The sequence below is a fragment of the Neltuma alba genome, unplaced genomic scaffold (assembly GCF_004799145.2).
Source record: "Neltuma alba isolate B1F8T4 unplaced genomic scaffold, ASM479914v2 tig00004122_pilon, whole genome shotgun sequence".
Taxonomy (NCBI): Eukaryota; Viridiplantae; Streptophyta; class Magnoliopsida; order Fabales; family Fabaceae; genus Neltuma; species Neltuma alba.
Window position 1 is genome coordinate 22,680 of NW_021633572.1, and position 19,044 is coordinate 41,723.

Consider the following 19,044-nt stretch of genomic DNA (forward strand, 5'->3'; position numbering starts at 1 on the left):
GGCCTAATTATCCTGTTTCCTCTAAATATGTGTGTATTCTTCTTCGTTACTTCTCTAATCAATAAAACTCATTTTGTAGTATAAATTATACTATAAAATGAGTCTTATATTTAAAACTAAAGAAATATTATTTTGAAATGAGTTGAACGTTTCCAAAAAAAATATTCTCTTTTGCATATTCTAATTTTTCAAAACAATAACTTAATTATATTTATTTTAACCATTCTAAATAAATTCATATATATCAACAAACTATTGATTGAAGTGGTAAGCGACCTCACTTCTACGTTGAGAAGTACACAGGTTTAAACCCTAAGAAATACACTTCTTGAAAGATACAAAATCATTTGTACTCTAAGCCTTAAAAAGAAAACCTTTTATCAAATAAAACAAAAAACAGAAAAAGACTTCATCTCTATAATTTTTTTTTAAGAAATTTTTTTTCCAATTTCCCAACTAAGGATGTGCAAAACCAAACCCAACTAAATTCGATTTTCAATTTGGTTCAACCAATTCTTATGCTATACTGATCTGTTTGGTTTGGTTTGAGAAATTTCTAAACCAAACCAAACAGAAACGTTTATGATGTGAATTTTGATTGATGGCTGAATGTAAAATTCATAAAAACCCGTATTATTAACAAGTACATTGAAATGAGATGAGCAATGCCACAGCCGACACTTAAAAAAAATCTAAAATATGCAATTAATTTACCCGGGAAATATTTTCATTAATTGGAAATAAGAGCTTCTTGAATCTCAGCAATGTAAATTGCTCCTACAGATGCATTAAACAAAGAAAAGACAAAACAAGATCCTATAATTGAAATTGGAATACATTTCTCAAAGCATCTGATTCTTTTCTTTTCTTTTCTTTTTTTTGGGTGGGGGGGATGGGGGAGGGCGACTAAAAATATATCACAGGGCTCCAAGCCATCCACAGATGAGTCATCCCAGAGAAGGATCCTCTATGAAGCCAATTTAAAGCTTTTTGTCCTTCAAGAGACATGACATTAGCTGCTTTCCTTTAAGGAGGAGAGCCAACTTGAAAACTACTCAGAGTCAGAATCCAGCCACTGATACGCATCTGATGGCTCAAAATCAGTCATAGAAGCAGGTGGTTTTTTACTGGATCGAGTCCGGCGCCGCCCTCTGTCTCTCTGTCTTCTTTCTTCCGGTGTAGGTTCCTGTCAAAATGAAAGGCTTGCATAACGAACATTGCGTCTTCTACCACATACCATTATTACTAAACTCAAAAACGATCTCTCGATACTATGTATTTGATTCAGGTCAACCAAAAAAAAAAAAGATACTATATATTTGATAATCTGAGGGGAAGATGCATATTCCTGCTGCCTAACAGATTAGAATCCAGAATAGATCGCCCTATTGTTGTAATTAAACTTGCCCTCATATTTGTTTCCATCAGCAGATAGCAAGGGAACCATGGAATTCCATTTATATAATAGAATGAAGATTAGACATAACATCATTTATGACCCCAAAAAAAAAAAAAAAGACATAACACCCTTAGTCCTCATATGCAAGTTTCTAACGGATCTTATCCGAGTCCTAAGGTCTACGAAAAGTATCGGCTGAATTGGAACGCCATTAGAAAATACAATACGAAAATGAAGCCGACAATTACCTCATGTCTAGGTTGATTGGAATCATTTGACTTAGCCAAATCAGCTGGTTGGCTCCTCCGCAGCCAGATGGTCCCCAGAGAAGTTAATGCTCCCAGAAGCAGAATTGGACCAACCCTAGGGTCCTCAAGGTAATCGTATAGTCCAGCAAGAACTTCCAAAACTCTCTGCTTCATATTTTTCAAAGGAATCTTTTGTGCTGTTCTGGACCAGACAGGTTCAGAGTCGTCTTCAACAAGCCGAGGGGTTCTTAGTGTCTACAAAGGCAACAAGGTACGTAGGATTAGCCAGAATTCTTAACGGATCGCTGACATTTATTCGTAACTTAAAATACTTACAAAGAATGGTAGATCTCTTGAGTCGCCATCCGCTATGATCCCTGCAATCCATTTGGTAATCTGCTAAAAAAAATGAACAAAGAAAAAGAAAAAGCATGAGAGAACAACATTTCTTTGACATGGTGTGACATGGTTAATTCTCACAGTATGCAAGATAATATGTTCATAAACACTGATTAGTTACAGAAGGAAATGTGAAATGAATCAAGGCAAGAAAATCAGGAATCATGCAAAGTACAAAACCTGTGAAATGTCATCTTCACCATTGTACTTAGCTACAAACTGGCCTGCCTGATCCCGATCCTTGAACAGATCTTGGTATAGGAATGAGTTCCATTTTGTTACTTCCTGTGTCCTCTTATCCACAGCAGTACTATTCCTTAAGTAACGGATGACTAATAAACGAGGTACATCATTCACACTCCTCCGTTGTCCACAAGTGTCATAGCTGGCCGCAGAACCAAGGTAAAAATGACAATAGTCCTAATAAGAGATTAATTATGCGTTTATGTTAGCAGCTGGGGCAGGAAACAATTGCAAATAAGGCGGAAAAAGCATCTTCATCCAGACAGATTAGTTAATATCTCCCGTCCTAATTATAAGACCTCATTTGTAAACTACAAACGAGGTCTTATAATTAGAACCAGAGGTAGTATTATCGTTGCCATTTCTTAATGATTCAATATACCTTGGCATTGATAAATTTAGAAATATAAAAATCAAGCAAAATGTTGCTTCGGTCATTTATAATTGTCACATAATTTTAGAAATTTTCAAGAAATGAATCTAATCCGTATCCATTAGATTCATTGAAGAATGCAAAAAACACTAAGTAAACTTATTATAGCAAGCAGACAACTAAATTTAATTAGAGCTGAAAATCAATAAATAAAAATATAACAAATGAAAGAAAAAAGATCACCTGTTGTTTTTCACCATCCAACCAAGCAAATGTCAATCGTTTTCTCTTAAATGCATCTACAGCTGGAGCTAAGGATTCATCTTCACATGGCCAATCTGACTTGGCATGCTTTGATAATGTTTCTTGAACCCTGCACATGGTCTATGAACTTATATAATTTACCTCTGCTAAACTTCAAAGAATAGATGCCTCTCAGGCCCAAAAAAAAAAAAAAAAAAAAGAATAGATGCCTCAAAAGACAGATATTTGCCTTTGCCCCTCAAGACAATAACAGTTAAGCAACCCATACAGTAGATCTATATTAGGAATTTAAACAGCATAAAAGTAACCCAACAATGACAATCATGACTTGCAATTCTCAATGAACCCAAATAAGGATAGTTTCAATTAAAAAATAGTTACATTGTGGGATACATAAAAGAAATTTGAAAGGTAAAGAGAAGGAAAACATACTTCACGCATTTTGTTCAATTCTGGACTTAGCCTTCCTACTGCAATAGCACAATACCAAATCAAAGTATCATATCCGGCACGAGAATAGCCATGGGGATCACAACCTAACTCCATCGATGTCACACTCCTCAGTTGTGGAAGTTCTGGGAAGGGCATAAACATATTATTAATAAAACGGATTGAAAAGTTGTAAGTCGTTGTGATTATGCCAGAATAACAGTGTATCATTTATTAGAGGAGAAGCAAAATATATACAGCATTTGCAAACCCAAGCAATGAAAGTATCAAAATAGACAGACTAACTAGTGAAGTGCTGGCATCTTGATGCATATTACTTTAAGACCCAAAGGTACATTCACTATCCACTCAGTTCTCTCTCCCTGTGTGTGTGTGTGTAATTTGTTCTGATGCAATAGATGCCAAAATCTTTTCCAACCAAAGTTCTGCGAAGGAACCTGGGGTACAAGAGTGAAGTATTTTATTTCACTTGGTTCTTTGGTTTAATCAAAGAAAAATGGAAGTTTAATGCATCAAATTTAGGAAAAGATCTATTCATGAAGAAGTCCCAGCCATATCACCTCCCAATCCTCCTTTCTCAACAAAATCCCAAACAAAAATGAAGGCAAATTTCTTTCTAAAAAAAGGTAGTTGACCAAAGAAATGGACAATCAATGGATTCAAAACCAAAAGTCTGGCTTACCCTGCTGTTTGTTACTTTCCATCAAATTCAGAAATATTGAATTGCTAACTGAACCTACAACGCAAAAATCATGGCATGGTTATTCGAGTGAAAAACAAAATATAAGTAACATGGTTCTCAGGTACTACAAGAAAGCAGAAAGAGACCATGGTACACAACAGGTTTGATGCCTGGGTCCTTAAGAAATACAATAGCAGGTGCAGATTCTACCCCAAATCTGCCATAAAAATCGAAGCAGAATTTCTCAAAATACTTGATAAACCATAAGCTGCTAAATATATTTGAACATTCATAGAGCCGTTCCTTCTTTATGGCCAGAGAGATATGTAGAATGAATTTTTTAAAAGTAAATTTTGGGAATTGAAAATTCTCACTTACGCTCCCAACCAATAAGAAGATTCCTCTTCTTGCCAAAGAATTAACGCAAATGAGGCAAAAGCCCAATACTCTTTAGCTGCTTGTCGTATAAATGGACTGGCACGCTCCCCAGTTGTCGAGAACAAGATGACTTTTACCTTTAAGACAGGGGTACAGGACTGTTAAACAAGTAACTTGGACAACATAACAAAAACTAAACAAAGGTCTACTGAAGTAAAGAGCACATAAAAGAGAACCAGTAGAGATCATTTCTTTGACTAGAGATCAGGTATAGATTGGCCACCAAACTATATCTCTTTTGAGCCCTTTAGCTAAAGATCAAGTCTAAGATCGCCACAGAATACAACATGCCAGATATTTAATTTTATTGGAAATTGCATCACTTTGCAATAACCAAGCAAGGAAATTCAGTGGCTAAGTTTGCATAGATGGCTCACAGATTCATAGCCATTAGTAGTGACCTTAGATAAACTTAAAGTTCTCGGAATGATAAAGGTCACCAGGCAAAAGCAAACAAATTGGCAAAAAACATATAACAAAGAATATAAAGAAAACTGTTAGGAGAATACAATATTAATAGTAAGTTAAGAAAGAGTAAAAGGAATAGATGCATTTTTTTGGGTGAAAGAATAGATACAGAAGTTAATATTTGACACGAGAATAGTGAAAGAGCAAGAAAGCTGTACCTTATGCGGACTAGTTTTTGCTAGGAAATTTGGCACCTGAAAATTTAACAATACAGTTTCAAGTAACTTCCAATGAGTAACCATAGAAACTCGAACAACTTAAACACACAAAAAAAAACAAACAAACTGTAAAGCCACAGTTTCTTGAATGCTTAAATCAAAATTACCTAATTAAGTTATTTAATTTATGCAACACTGAAAAAATGTGGTTAAATAAAAGCTAGGTACTAAACCCATTGGATAGAGTTACAAACAACTTGCAAGGATTGGACGGCTCGCTCTCAACAAGAAGCCTATCCTTCCACTATAGGTCATGGAAAGGGGGCAGGATTGTTAATAAAACAAAATAGAAAATTCTGTGATCCGTTAGTCTCATGGTAATTATATGAAAAGGGAAAGCTTCTCAATTCACCACCAAAGGTATTCTTTAGTCCATGGAACTGTTAATCACATTACTCATACAGTGACATGAAGAAAGATGCTTTGAAAGAAATTAGCACCATCTTTTGCTAATTTTGTCATGACATTTATGTTCAAGAGGAAATTATTCTTGCCACTTAACTACAGCCATTCCCTTGTTCATTGAATTTCGGTACATTACACTAATGTTACAATGACAAAGCAGAATACTATAACAGATAAGTACAACATCAGGAGCCTTTAGACAAATTACCAGTGTCTCCTTTGAGTAGTACATAATTTGAGGTAAATGCAGTACAGTTGTTGAAAACCAATTTGTAACCATATCTGCAGTCAAATCTCCGACATACCTATCACAGAAATAAATGTTGCAGCATTTCTGTGTTTTTGGCAATATAGATTTAATAAATATCCAAAGCACGAATAATGTGTAATTATCTACACATAAATTACTTCAGTAAATTAAGTCAAAAATTTTACAACGGTAGGTAATTTTGAAACCCAAAGACTCACCTAGTGATGCAATTTGCAGATTGACATCCACGGGGAACAGCAACAACAGACGGAATACCTGTGCACAATTTTTATAGGTTAGAAAAGCCAAATGTGCTCCTTCTAAAAATGTCAAGGTCCTCATCTGCCTTGTAAGACACAGGATGTGGTTAAATCAAGAAGGACAAGAGACAATTAGTAAAACATCCCACTTTCCCGTTTCCAGTAAACATATTTCCAAAGCCATCAGTCAGATGAACAACAATTATAAAACATCTACTTCTTGCAAAAATTTAATTATACTTTCTAATCACATGCAGCTTTGTTTTAAAATAATTCATTGAGAACATGCAACAAGAAGCTGCAAAAAATAAGAAGCTCCTTCAAAAGCACCCAGCCTTTGATGCGTTAAGCAAATTGGCTATAAAGAAATCTGGAAGAATCTTTAACAAAAGTTAATGTAAACAAACCATAGTCAGAATAAACCATAAGATGCATTTACTTTGTCTTAGGTAAATGATTGTTACAATGAATCTTCAACAGGATTTGGAGAACACTAGTCCTTATTTTGAGCCGTTACACAATTATTCATATTTACATTATTTCAACCAAAAAAAAAATTGACAACTCCAACTATAGAACAGAACTTTTGATCAAAATCATGTTAGGTATACAGATAAATAAGTAAATAAATACTGCATTCAGGAACTTACCATTTCTAAAAAAAGGCTTTCCAGTTGATCTTTTATCGGCAAGGTAAACAGCAAGTTGCATCTCACCAAGTTCCACCACACCAATATTTGCAACCATATCCAATGAAGAAGCTAATAGTAGAGAAAAAGAATCAGAAAAGTCAAGCCCAGAAAATTTGACCAACAAAACAGAATCTTTGGATTTCAAGGAGATTTAGTCCACGTTTAAAACAAAATTTATAACATCAAACCTTGTACTCCTTCAGTGAAGAAAAAAATGCATCAAAAAAAGTGAAGGAAATGAGTAAGTTTCCAGCTTGCATTTTGTCCGATAGATGAGAGATAAAATGATTGCTGAATACACAAGAAACTTATTCATTTGGTCCTCTTAGCATGAAGCAAGCTTGCACATTCACATATAAGCCTTCTGTTTTAACGTTAAGAGGGAAGTTTTCTTTCCCCTTTTCCTACCATCAATACAGTTCTTTATCTTTCTTTGGGGGCAGGAATTTAGATACAATGATCACAACAGATTTGGTCATACATGTCAGAACATCTGAATGTTAATTGCTGATGGGCGACTCATAAACATTTCAAATGATTTGAAAACCAGAGTAACATGTTGAAATATTTTTGTTTTATTGGGGATATGATATTTGTAATCATATTACCATTATAATAGAGATTTTCAGGAAATTAGTCCCATGAATCTTTGCCTCGTGTCTCTATCTGTTGTTTCTCCATTGGTGTATATATGTTCTGCTCTAATGTATTATTGAAATACGAAAATATACTATGCTTCTTGTAACGACTATCCTTTATACACCAATAGAGTTATACTATTTAATCTCAAATCATTAAAAGCCAGGTTTCAATGCTGGGAAAGACATTTTTTATTTTTTTATTTTTTTTTACAATTCCCAAACACAAGGTCTGATCCTGTTCAAGGAATGGGATTTTCTCCTTCATCATGCTTTACTTAAATCCATAAAATTTGGGATATTACACTTCTCTTGCTCTGTTCCAGCCTAAACAACAATTCACAAGGATAGAGACTAGCTACGTCAGAAGTTCATGTTCAAGACATACCAATTTTCTTCCAGTCCTCTGAAAACTGAGCACAGCGTTTGCTCCCAGATGAATACAACTGATCCAAAATTCATTCAGCATAAGTACCAAGTCAGAAATTCTAAAGAATAAGAGAGTTCAAATTATATCTTTTTACCAAAAAAAAAAAAGCCTTGTCCTGCTGCGTGGAATCAGTTACATAGATTACATAATGTCATTGTGCTCTATCAACAGCTCAAAACAAACAAACAGGAGTTCAAATCATGTGCATAAGAAACATTGATTTTACAAAGTCCTTTGCATAAATGTCAATCGAACCTATTTTTCAGGGATACCAAGAGTGAACTTGAAACTAAATGTCGAAAATTACTGCATGGCTTTAAAATTCACATGATGGCACAAAGTACAAACCATAAATTTACCAATTTTTCAAAATCATCAATCAGCATATTGGAAAATAAATTGTTTACCAAGCTATAGCGACATATTGTCACCATCTGGCTATTTAATTCAAAGTTGGAATTAAAGATTTCATCCAGACTTGTAAGTTAGGAGACCCCTATAATTATATCTTTTCAGAAGCAGACAGCCGCTTCTATCAAGTTGTTAGAACTAAGAATAACATAGTGCAATGCTAACATCAACCCTAATATCTCCAGAAAATTTACATGGCTCATTCCATAGTTTGAGCAAAAAATCCTCATTCTGCAAACCATAACACCGACTATGTTTAGCTCATTTGTGATTCTAAAGAATACAATTCATGTTGAAGCATTGAATACCAATCAAGCACACTCAACAAGAGAAACTATTACACACATCCATCCAAAAAGAAGCACCATGACCCAAAGGTGAAGGAAGAAAAGTACAAAATTTCACACAAAACTAAAAGTCCATTTTTTAAAACTTAAACTTATCCATTACAAGGAAATGATGATGAGGGATAATAATAAGAGAAAATAATGCTGTGAAACACTAGCTACTTCAGTTATCGTATGTCAGCATATCCAACAAGTTTTTATACCTGAATTAGCCATGGCTTTGTATCTGGAAATAAAGTCTGGAAGTCACTGGTTGTGATGACTTTATAAGAGTGATCAACAGACTCTGAAATATAAAATGAACCATACGTATAAGAATTTCCTCATGAAAAATATTACAAAGAACCTCCTCATAATTGCCAATCTTTTATGCATATTACAAGTCTCAACTAACCAAAAGAAGGGGCATCTAGCAAAGGGAAGTCCAATTCTGAAGTATTTTTCCCTGCATAATGCTTGCTGGCAGTGTCAATAATATGCTACCACCAAGCAATTTGTCAATTAAAGAGAAAAAAATATAAGCCAACAGTAAATAGGTTATACAAGAAAAAATCTTGGGACAGCTCTTACAAAATGAAAATGATATTCAAAGGAACTATCCTGAAGAAAGTACTCACAAGCTGCTCATCAACGCCAAATAAATCATAGTCTCTTTTCCACGTAGGATTTGTCAGCAACTCATAAGCATATCGAATCTGCAAACACAATATGTTGTTTTTGAATTGATGTTCCAACGTTTAGGCTTCTTGCAGGGGAAAATGTCAACTTATAAAGAAACATTTTACAGTTCCATCTCATTAATGCAGATCCCGCTCTCTATAACATGAAATCCAAGACAATTTCAGGGGAATGGTTCATTGATTCCTCTATAAGGTAATGATGTAGAGAAAGCTAGATGCGTATCAAGTTTCAACAGATTCAAATTAAATTAAGCAATCAAATCTAAAATATTTGACACTCCTAGCACTCTAAACATACACATCATACGGCCTGAACCTCATTTTCTTTGCGCAAACTCTCTCACCCAAGCATAAACACTCATGACACACTCAGACATACAGTTAGACAGCATTTCCCTGAGTAACCAAATTTAGCCAGCGGCATTCAGATTCAACCTCCCCCAATAGTCACATTTCCTCTCCTCTTACTGCTAGTTGGTTAGTGCCGGCAAAATCTTCTCTAAGCAGCTGAATTTCGTAATGTTAAGCCAGTATCTAAAAATCTCAGATTCAACGGATTTGTTTGCTTAAAAGAAACAAAAAGGTATAAATCAAATACACATCTTTTCAAGGATGACAATGTTCAAGACAAGCCAGTCCTCTCTGGTTCTCAGTCAATAATATGGAATCAGTTGAATTTGACTCAACTCATTATAAGCAAGGAAATCAGATCACAAAATCAACAGAATTATTTTTTACAAAATACAGGCTAAGTTGAAACTAAATAGAAGGATTTTAATAGTGTCAGAGCCATATTTAAGAGATAATCCCCTATCATATACAACTTATCAGTTCCTTTCTCAAGAAGTTTCAAAAATTATCTGGAAATAGTTTCACAGCAAATCCTGTATTAAAGTGTTGTCCTTCTCATAGTGAAGAGTCTTTGCTGTAAACACTAACATTATTAACAGACAACATAGTTCATAAATGATGTCCAGAAACCAACCTTTAAAACTTCAAGAGTATCTGGAGCTTCCGAAGCCGAATTCCTGAAAGAACAACTAACTAGTGCATAAGATCATCCATTACTTGGAAATTTAGATTTAGAATGCTCATAAAAAACCATCAAAAAGGCTCAAGCGTAAAGCATGTTGCGTATTCTCAATGTGCTCCTGCAGGCCACCATATTCATCTATTCACATGTTAAATTCATAAAAGCCCAATGAGAGAGGAGACTGGGAAGCAATAATAAATAGCTCACACACACACACGCTCCAGTGAGACGTAAGAATACACAATTTATAACAAGTAAGGACTCAATTACCATTCAGATTCAAATTTCTCGTAGGCCTCCTTCACTTTCTCAACCGAACTATACCTCTCAATTTTCAGAACTACGATCACCAGAGTGGAGAAATCACGTAAATTTACAAAATTCATAAACAAAAGACTGCGAAAATCATGTGCATAGAAACGGAATCCCATGCGTAGGAATAATAGGAATTACCGTCATAATGGGAGGGAGGGAAGGATTTGGGAATAACAAAGAGCTGGTAGTACATGGCTCCAGCAAAGAGAATGAGAGGCAGAGAGTAGGCTCTGATTATCGAGGCCATTGAGGAAGGAGTCGCCTGAGATGGTGGCGCCGAAACCCTAGCCATGTTACGCCGGGGCGAATCACAGTGACGGGAGCGCAAAAGGAGGAAGAATTACAACGGAGACGGGATCACTTCCGCGGGAAGCAGCACATTCCGGAATTTCTTCTTTTTCCACTATATGTGACGGTGACGGTGATTTTGAGGAAGGAAACAAGTCTGAAACAACTGTAAAATTAATTGCTTTTTAGATAAGTCCTTTTTTTAACTTTAACTATCGCTGAAGTCGCCTTTATCTTGATCATAGTAATGGTTACAAAATTAGGTTTTTGACATTTCCATCTTCTAAATACCAAGTTTAACAAAATTATAAGATGAACCCCGAAAAGAAAAAACCGTTAATCGGTCAAAAAAATGAACTTGGTTAGAACACACATCAGAAGTGATGTGAAATTGAATCACTGGAAAACTTTTAAATCAGATGAAGCAAGCTTTGAAACATGGCCTTCGTTGAGCACGATTGTTTCCCGGAGCTTCATCCTTGGTATCCGTTTAAGTCTTGGCAGAAGATTGTCACTGTCTATCGTGGGTGGCTTGTCTGGTTCCTCAATGGCAGGCAGCTCCCGACTGTGAATGATCCGGGAGCCATTATTAAAAGTGATTATTCTTGGCTCTTAAAATTCCTGCTCATTATGCAATGCTGAATTGGACTTGTAGTAGTCCAGCGATAATGCTTACGTATCTGGTGTTCATTAACTGTTACGAGTGAAGGCAAGCAAACAAATGCATTTTGAATATATTAGTACAATGATTACCAACGTTAAAAGATAAGATAATTAATACCCATGAATTGCGATCTTTTGTGGGGGTAGTCTGATCTGATCTTGACATTTTTCTTAAAGAAAACGAAATAAATCAAGAATATGTGGATTCCTTTCATCATTGAAGAAATGCGCAAGATACAAGAAAATGTCAAGGGGTCAAAGTTTTTGCGTGACAAGTGAGGAAGGTAGCAAGTTAAGGGGAGTTTGGCATTACTCAGAACTAGAAGCACTTTAAAAAAAAAAATATTTTTACACAAATCAAAATAAAAAAATTTATATATATTTTTAATTCTGTCTAAAAAGCTAATTCAAATGGCTCTTAAGTGCGGTTTGAATCTAAGGAGTGAAAGATGTCCTTCACTTTAAGCACGTTTTAGGTTGTTCGCTAAAGGCAACCTAACTGAATTTTGAACCAAGAGGAAGTGAAAGAAAATACTAAGAGAAGATTGGAACAAAGATAAGTGAAAAACAGGAGAGAATGAGAAAATTATGTACGTAATGTACAACCTCGCATGATTTGAGCATATCAATTGGAAAACTTAATTTATTTTATCTTTTCACAAGTCAAGCCTTGCACTTTTCTCACAAGGAAAGGAAATTCTCCCTGAGCAAAGCCGAGTAAATTCTACTTTCATAGTGTTTGTGTCTTTCAAGTGAAAAAAATAACACCCTTAGATTTCTAAATATACGACATATTTTATAGTATAATATATTCTTTTGGTTATAAATATAAAATTTATTTTATAGTATAAATTATATTACAAAATAGATTTTATATTTAGGATTAGTGGGGATATTTTGAAAAAGTAATTTTAACTTTCTGAAAAATACGAAACCAACCAAGCAGCTCATATGAACTTCTTCAAAATTCAAAAAGTTGTGTGATTGAACCAATTGATACTTGCGTGTTTTCTTCTATTTTCTTTTTTTGAAGCGTCGTTGGATCCATCTAAATAGTCGTCCTCGCAGCATGATTTTTTTAATCCGCAACGTTTAAATTGTTAATTTCATTGAAAGGGAATTAAACCCTTTCTATTTAAGACCCAAAAAAAATTGAGAAAGCCAAAATTTATATAGATTTCTCATATTTTTATATACGACCACAATTATTATTGGGTAGATAAGGAATAGCCTTGGCAACATGTTTTTTTTGGGGGGGGGGGGTAACCTCTGGGATATTTAAATTATTAACATTAGTTAAAGAGCCATGGGGTCTCTCTCACTTTTAAAATATTTTCCAGCGCAGCAGCAACGGCGGGAGTGTGAATACTGCAAAGAACTAATAAATAATGGAAAGCATATTCGAAATTCGGGCCACGAAGGTCGCCTTCATGAGAGAATATGTGTATTTTTTGAATATACATATATATATATATATATAGATAAAACTAAAATCATAAGCGCGCATCCACAGTTTAACGATTAAAACTAGATCTGAATTTTGTTTTGTGTGTGTACATTGAACAATATACTATCTCCGGTCTTAATTATAAGACGTTGTTTGTTACAAACGAGATATTATAATTAACACCGGAAGTAATATATACATATGTTTAATTGTATGTGTGTTTTTTCACCAATTAGACTACTAAGATTTTGTTTAGAATAATTTATAAGCAGTTTTTTAATAATAATTTACTGAATAGAAATAAGTATAAATATTTAAAAGAGTATTATTTTTATCTATATATAACGTGTTTATAAGTGTTTTTAATCGTAGCTTCAAAACCTAACACACCCAAACACAACACACACTTCTTCTTCTTAGCCACTTGGAGTATACACACACGTATATAAATAATGGGGGGTGTTTGAAAAGTGGAAAGTGGAGAGAATAATGATGCATGGAAGGAATTGGCAGAATTTCCGCTGGAAGTCAAGAAGAGACGTCAACGGAGCAAGCCGTTGTTCTCGTATGTGCGTACCTGTCCCCGTTTCCTGTTTCACCTACTTTTTCAACGCTCTTATACCATGCGATTCCCAGACATCTTAAGAGCAAGAATCCGGTTGAAACTTACGCAATTCTTGATATATTCATCCTGTTCTAAATATAAATTACACTATAAAATATTCTTTCAATCTTTAATATAGAACCTAATGTTGAGTTGATTTTAGTCTTAAATATAAAATCTATTTTTTATATTTATCAATTTTTTTTAAATCACCCCTATGGATACTCCGTCAAGCATAATCAAATAGAACAGAAAGAGAGGATATTAAGGAAGATGATTATGGTGTTTTAGAAAAAATGTGTCATATTTCTTATAATTAACTAACTTATCTAAATTCTTTAATCGAATCAGATTAGTTAAATAGATCTTATATCAAGAACCGAAGGAGTAAATTTATATTTAGGGTCAACAAGGGCATTTAACCTACAGGCTACAGTTATATATCCATTAGCCACCCCATCAACGAGACAAATACGAAAATAAATAAATAAATGGAATCAATGACATATAACATCCGCACTGTAAGAAGATGGTCTTGTTGGTGATGATGATAGCAAGAGATTTAAGTCTATATGGTACCACGGAAATGAGAAGAAGGTGAGGAGAGGAGAATTTTTAATAGGCTCGAATTAAAAATTAAAAAAATAATGTTAAAATTTTCTCATTAATTTTTTTAATGTTACATATGATCTTTATTAAAATTTTCTAGCCTCACCTCTTTGGATTTTTAAAATTAAACTTAATAAAATTTTCTATATCCCCCTTTTGTTTTTCTTGTACCAAAATAGGGTTAATTATTTTTGGACGTTGATCATCCAAAGTGCTATATAGTGGGAGCATGACGAAATGTGTGTGGCCCTAAACCACTACACAAACACGCCAACCCACGAAAAGCTGTGAGAGTCCACATAAGTTGAATCTAAAGTCAACGAATCAAGTATACATACATTAATATGAATTCCAATCCCTCCTCGAACACAGTTCTATTATATGACTAACAAAAGGTGAATTTAATAAAAAGAGTTAGTTTCTCATAACGTGACGAATCAATATTTGAAATTCCTGCTAAGAGAAATATTCACATTTAATACTTGACAATATCTCGAGTAAGATTACCTCTTAGTTGAAGAATATCTGTACTTGGCAAGGAAAAAAAAATATTATATGCAAATGGTATGGAAGCTTCATAGACACATGTACTCAATTAGTTCTCATAACTTGAAAGAGGAATAACACAATAAGAAATCATTGTATATTAAATTTTAAGGCCCAAAGGGATAACTGAAGCAAATTGAGGAATAAAAATTCCATTATCCTTAATATACAACTACTTAAGACAGAATGTTATGACAAGGGCTGAACAGCTTTAAAATTACTCGCTTGAAAATTAAAAATTGACGAACGAACAAATTAATAAACAGGCCCCTGAGGCGACATCGGCCTCCGTGGAGCTCACGCAAAAAATCTCATTCACTTGGCTCAAGCGTTGAGTGGGAGTGGGCCCCGGCCCAATAATACACAAATTTCAGGTGATGAAAATGGTAGGTGCATGAAGTAAATGACTTTAATATCCTGAATTTTTTTTTTTTGGGATTTTCTAATTAATTTAAGTTCATTTAATATTCATTCAACGAATTGGATTCTCTCCTACAAGATTTCAAAGCTATAAATAATAGGTAGGGTGAACCTTCAAGTTGGAATTTTTAAAAATTCTTGGCCCGTCGAGAGATTTGGGATGACAAAGATGAGCAAAATAAAAGAAAATTGAAAGAAAAAAGAGTAACTATTATTCCCTTTAATTTTTCATGTACATCTAAGTATCTGACCCTTTAAGTCTGTGCTCACAACCCTCCATTTGAGAGTTGCAAGGTGTATCTTCCAGTCTTAAATATAAAACCTATTTTATAACATACTACTTTTGATTCTAATTATAAGATCTCGTTTGTAGGCTATAAACAAGGTCTTATAATTATGACCAAAGGTAATAAATTACACTCTTGTATTTAGGACAGCTGGAGTGTTAATTATGAAATGATATTCTAAAAAGGTGCTGAAGTTAAAAGCAATATTCATTCATCATAGTATTTATACCAAGTTGCGAAGTACTATCTCCGGTCCTAATTATAAGACCTCGTTTCTAGATTACAAAAATAAGGTCTTATAATTAAAATCGGAAGTAGTATTTTATTTTGGCGGGAAGGTGATATAGTTTTCATCGATGAAGAAAAATGCCAGATGGTAGAAATGATTGTAACATCCAACTGGTTTTCGCAATCACAAAACAAATTATATGATTTTTTTTTTCCGAAATTTGTTGGAATTACGTAAAATTTTAGCTCATTCTTACAATTTACACAATTATTCTACAAAAATATAAGAAAAAGGGCTCCCAATATTAGCTATTTAGCATATTATCGACTTCTTTATACCGCACTTGGCAAAAAAAAAAACAAATATTTATGCTATAAGGATGCATTTCTTTCTCGGGAAAAAAATGAAAAAATACCTATAAATAAAAGGGAAAATTGCAAAAAAAGACTTTAGAATTGCAAAAAACAGATAGGGACCCTTGACAACTTCACTCTGGTGTCAAAACCCAGAGTGAAGTTGTCAAGGGTCCCTATCTGCGTTTTTGTCAATTCCAAAGTCTTTTTTTGCAATTTCCCCTGAAGTTGTCAAATCCAAAGTGAAGTTGTCAATGGTCCCTATCTGCGTTTTTACAATTCTAAAGTCTTTTTTTGCAATTTTCCCTAAATAAAAAGGATTTTGTTTCTATTTGAAAGATTGTAGGACGTCAAAACGAAAAATTAGTGTGAACCAAAAAAGACGTAAACGACAAATAGGGATCAAGGCGTGGAGGACTCAAATTAGTGGGCTTTTGAATCAATAGAGAAAGAGGAGGGTTTTAATTATCACGCACGCGGCATAAATCAAAACGCACATGGCACAAAGAAGAGACGTAGACGCATATTAACTATTATATATATTTTTTAGACAAATGAGAAGAGAGGATCACTGCTTTGCGGGAAATGTGGATTGAATGAATGAGCCAATGATCCGTTTGACAAATTCAAACTCGAAATCATTCATCAAAATGAATCACACATCACTTGCACACAAAACCCACTTTCACTTTCCTTGTCTAGCAAATCCTAACTAACCAAAATATACTAATATCAAACGCATCAAACCATATTCGTACACACAGAAATTAACCACCACATCAATATTCCATACCATAGCTTGTTCATCTTGACTTCACACTCGTCTTCATTTGGTCTTAGTGTTTCCACAACAAGCTATCATGGTCCACTGGGTCAGCAGAAGAAGCAGAGAGGTTTTGCTGATGATTCTCAAAAGCCCTCCTACCCATATCAAAACTTGATATCACAAAAGAGATTTCAGGATTCATATCAGTGGTGAGGCTGAGACCTGTTTCTTGTGAAAGAGTTGCAATTTGTTCTCCCTTGGAGTTAAAACCATTTCTCAAGTTTGATCCTTGGTTTTCAAGAAAAGCCTTCAGGAGGTTCTGGTCCTGCCCAGAGAAAGCAAGACCTGACATGGGCAAATTTGAAGGGGCTTGAAAAGGTTGAGAACAATAGGATGATCCAGGAAGAGGGATTCTTGGCAGGATTTCTGGAGGATTTGAAGGAATCCCCAAAAGGGAGTTTCCTAAGGAATCAAAGATCCCTCCTTGGTTTCTTTGATCATCGATTGCAATGGAGAAGCAGGACACGCATGCCGATTCAGTCATCTTGGGTTCGGTCTTCCCAACGTAAGGAGAATAAGAATCCGCGAGAGGTGGTAAAACTGAAGAACCCAATCCATTTCCGGTGGATCCAAACCTCATATGGATTTGCTTGCCGCCACAGTTCTTCCGAAACACCCTGCAAATAACCCACTCGTTCTGCGAAATCATACCTAATCCCGTTAAGAAGAGAAAATTGAGTTGAACAAGCAGTGAAGAGAAAGTAAAGCTGGAGAGTTCGCACCTTTGCAGGTTTGGCGAGGTTGTGGACAGAGAATTTACCATCTAATCTGAATTCATGCATGACCCAATCGGATTTGTCTCCTTTTGGTGCTCTTCCTCTGTAAAAAACCAGAGTTTTCTTCATCCCCACCAGCGATTTCCTCTGTAAATCTCTCTATCTTTCCCTGTGGCCTTCCAGTACCCTGCTTCAGTAGCTCTGTTGGTTCTCAAACCAGTTGGGTATTTTCTGTCTCTCACGCAGAAAAAATACCACTCTTTCTCTCCCATTTTCGCTTTCCCTTCAAAACAAAAGCTCAAATCAAATAAAAACCAACCAACTTCTGAAGAGAATCATCAGGCTTGATATAGATTTTGATCAGTTTACTTACGTGGCAAATCCCAAGGCTCAGACCTGTTCAAATCCACTTCTCCAATGGCTATAGCAGAGAAGTTTGTGAAAGTGGCCTTCTTGAACAGATAATGAGTGATGAGCTCTTCATCTGTTGGGTGAAACCGAAAGCCAGGAGGCAAGTCCATCCGATCTTCTTCTTTGCTATACACAGTTCAACAGCTTCAATTCAGAGACCCTTTTCCCAGATTTATGTGCAGAATCTGGTAATCCGGGAGAGACGAGAGGGGGAAGACATGAGAGTGAAAAGTTGAGAACTTGAAGGATGGATGGAGAGAAATGAGCAGAGTGCAGAAAACCCCTAAATAGAGGAGTTTATAGGGAGAAAGAAACGTGGAATATCGTAAGGTGTTGTCGTTGTTTATCGCCCACTTCACCTTTTGAGTTTTTATGGGAACCGAACCATATTTTTACGGTGTACAAAATAAATATGTAGATGAGTTTATCTAGATTTGTAAAAAAATATTTAAAAAAAATATTTTTCATAATATCCAAACACCCTGCAAATCTGCCTTAAAAAAAATGCATGTTAGAACAGATATAACATTAAAATGTTTATCTTGGAAATTTACAATAAATTTCATTATACAAATATATGTCGGCATATCTGCGATAATATATCCGATTATTGATGTATGGGGTTTAAAAGTTTAATTGTTCTTTTTGGATAAAAAAGAATTTAATTAACATATATGTCAATTTTTTGACCAGAAACATATGTGTCAAAGGCAATATGCCGATCTGAAGCACAAAATGACCCGCACGCGTCTAACGCACCTCCTTCCTCCTCTCAAGCGACCCCTCACCGTGAGACAAGAGATGGAAGACCACCTGATCCCTCGCAAGATGCCCCTACTGAAGATGGTGATCAGGAGATGGAATTGGGCACCATTGTTGCCGAGACACAGCATAGAATTCCGGATGATGAGGATATTCAGTAAGCCTCCTCTTCTCATCTGTCTTATTATCATCATGATTATTGCCTCATGGAACTGCAGGGGGCTGGTAGCCAGACCTTCC

General features: G+C 35.0%; 1 protein-coding gene and 1 pseudogene across 3 annotated transcripts; both read right to left on the reverse strand.

The window, feature by feature from the left end:
* Window positions 1-709: 709 nt before the first annotated feature.
* On the reverse strand, window positions 710-11,030 carry LOC114743756 (uncharacterized). Of its 3 annotated transcripts, none has more exons than XM_028931977.1 (20): window positions 10,782-11,025; window positions 10,599-10,668; window positions 10,281-10,323; window positions 9,233-9,310; window positions 9,010-9,094; window positions 8,819-8,901; window positions 7,816-7,873; window positions 6,748-6,858; window positions 6,056-6,113; window positions 5,796-5,892; window positions 5,123-5,158; window positions 4,437-4,573; window positions 4,205-4,275; window positions 4,059-4,112; window positions 3,359-3,501; window positions 2,906-3,046; window positions 2,227-2,466; window positions 1,984-2,043; window positions 1,648-1,902; window positions 710-1,186 (listed from the first exon to the last, which is right to left on the reverse strand). In XM_028931977.1, exons 1-20 carry the CDS (start codon window positions 10,933-10,935, stop codon window positions 1,052-1,054), a joined length of 2,109 nt encoding a protein of 702 aa, XP_028787810.1. In that variant the 5' UTR covers window positions 10,936-11,025; the 3' UTR covers window positions 710-1,051. The 3 variants fall into 3 exon arrangements, with proteins under 3 accessions (XP_028787810.1, XP_028787809.1, XP_028787811.1); XM_028931976.1 differs by having other exon boundaries at window positions 10,281-10,335; XM_028931978.1 differs by lacking the exon at window positions 710-1,186 and having other exon boundaries at window positions 1,756-1,902; window positions 2,271-2,466; window positions 10,281-10,335; window positions 10,782-11,030.
* A 5,565-nt stretch (window positions 11,031-16,595) lies between these two features.
* On the reverse strand, window positions 16,596-18,314 carry LOC114743757 (NAC domain-containing protein 100-like; annotated as a pseudogene).
* Between the last annotated feature and the right edge of the window lie 730 nt (window positions 18,315-19,044).

Coding starts and splice junctions, on each gene's coding strand:
- LOC114743756 (XM_028931976.1), bottom strand. CDS start 10,935: ATGGCTAGGGTTTCGGCGCCACCATCTCAGGCGACTCCTTCCTCAATG. Junction 3,502..4,058: donor GGAAAGTAACAAACAGCAGG/GTAAGCCAGACT, acceptor TGCCCTTCCCAG/AACTTCCACAACTGAGGAGT. Junction 3,047..3,358: donor AATTGAACAAAATGCGTGAA/GTATGTTTTCCT, acceptor ATAAGTTCATAG/ACCATGTGCAGGGTTCAAGA.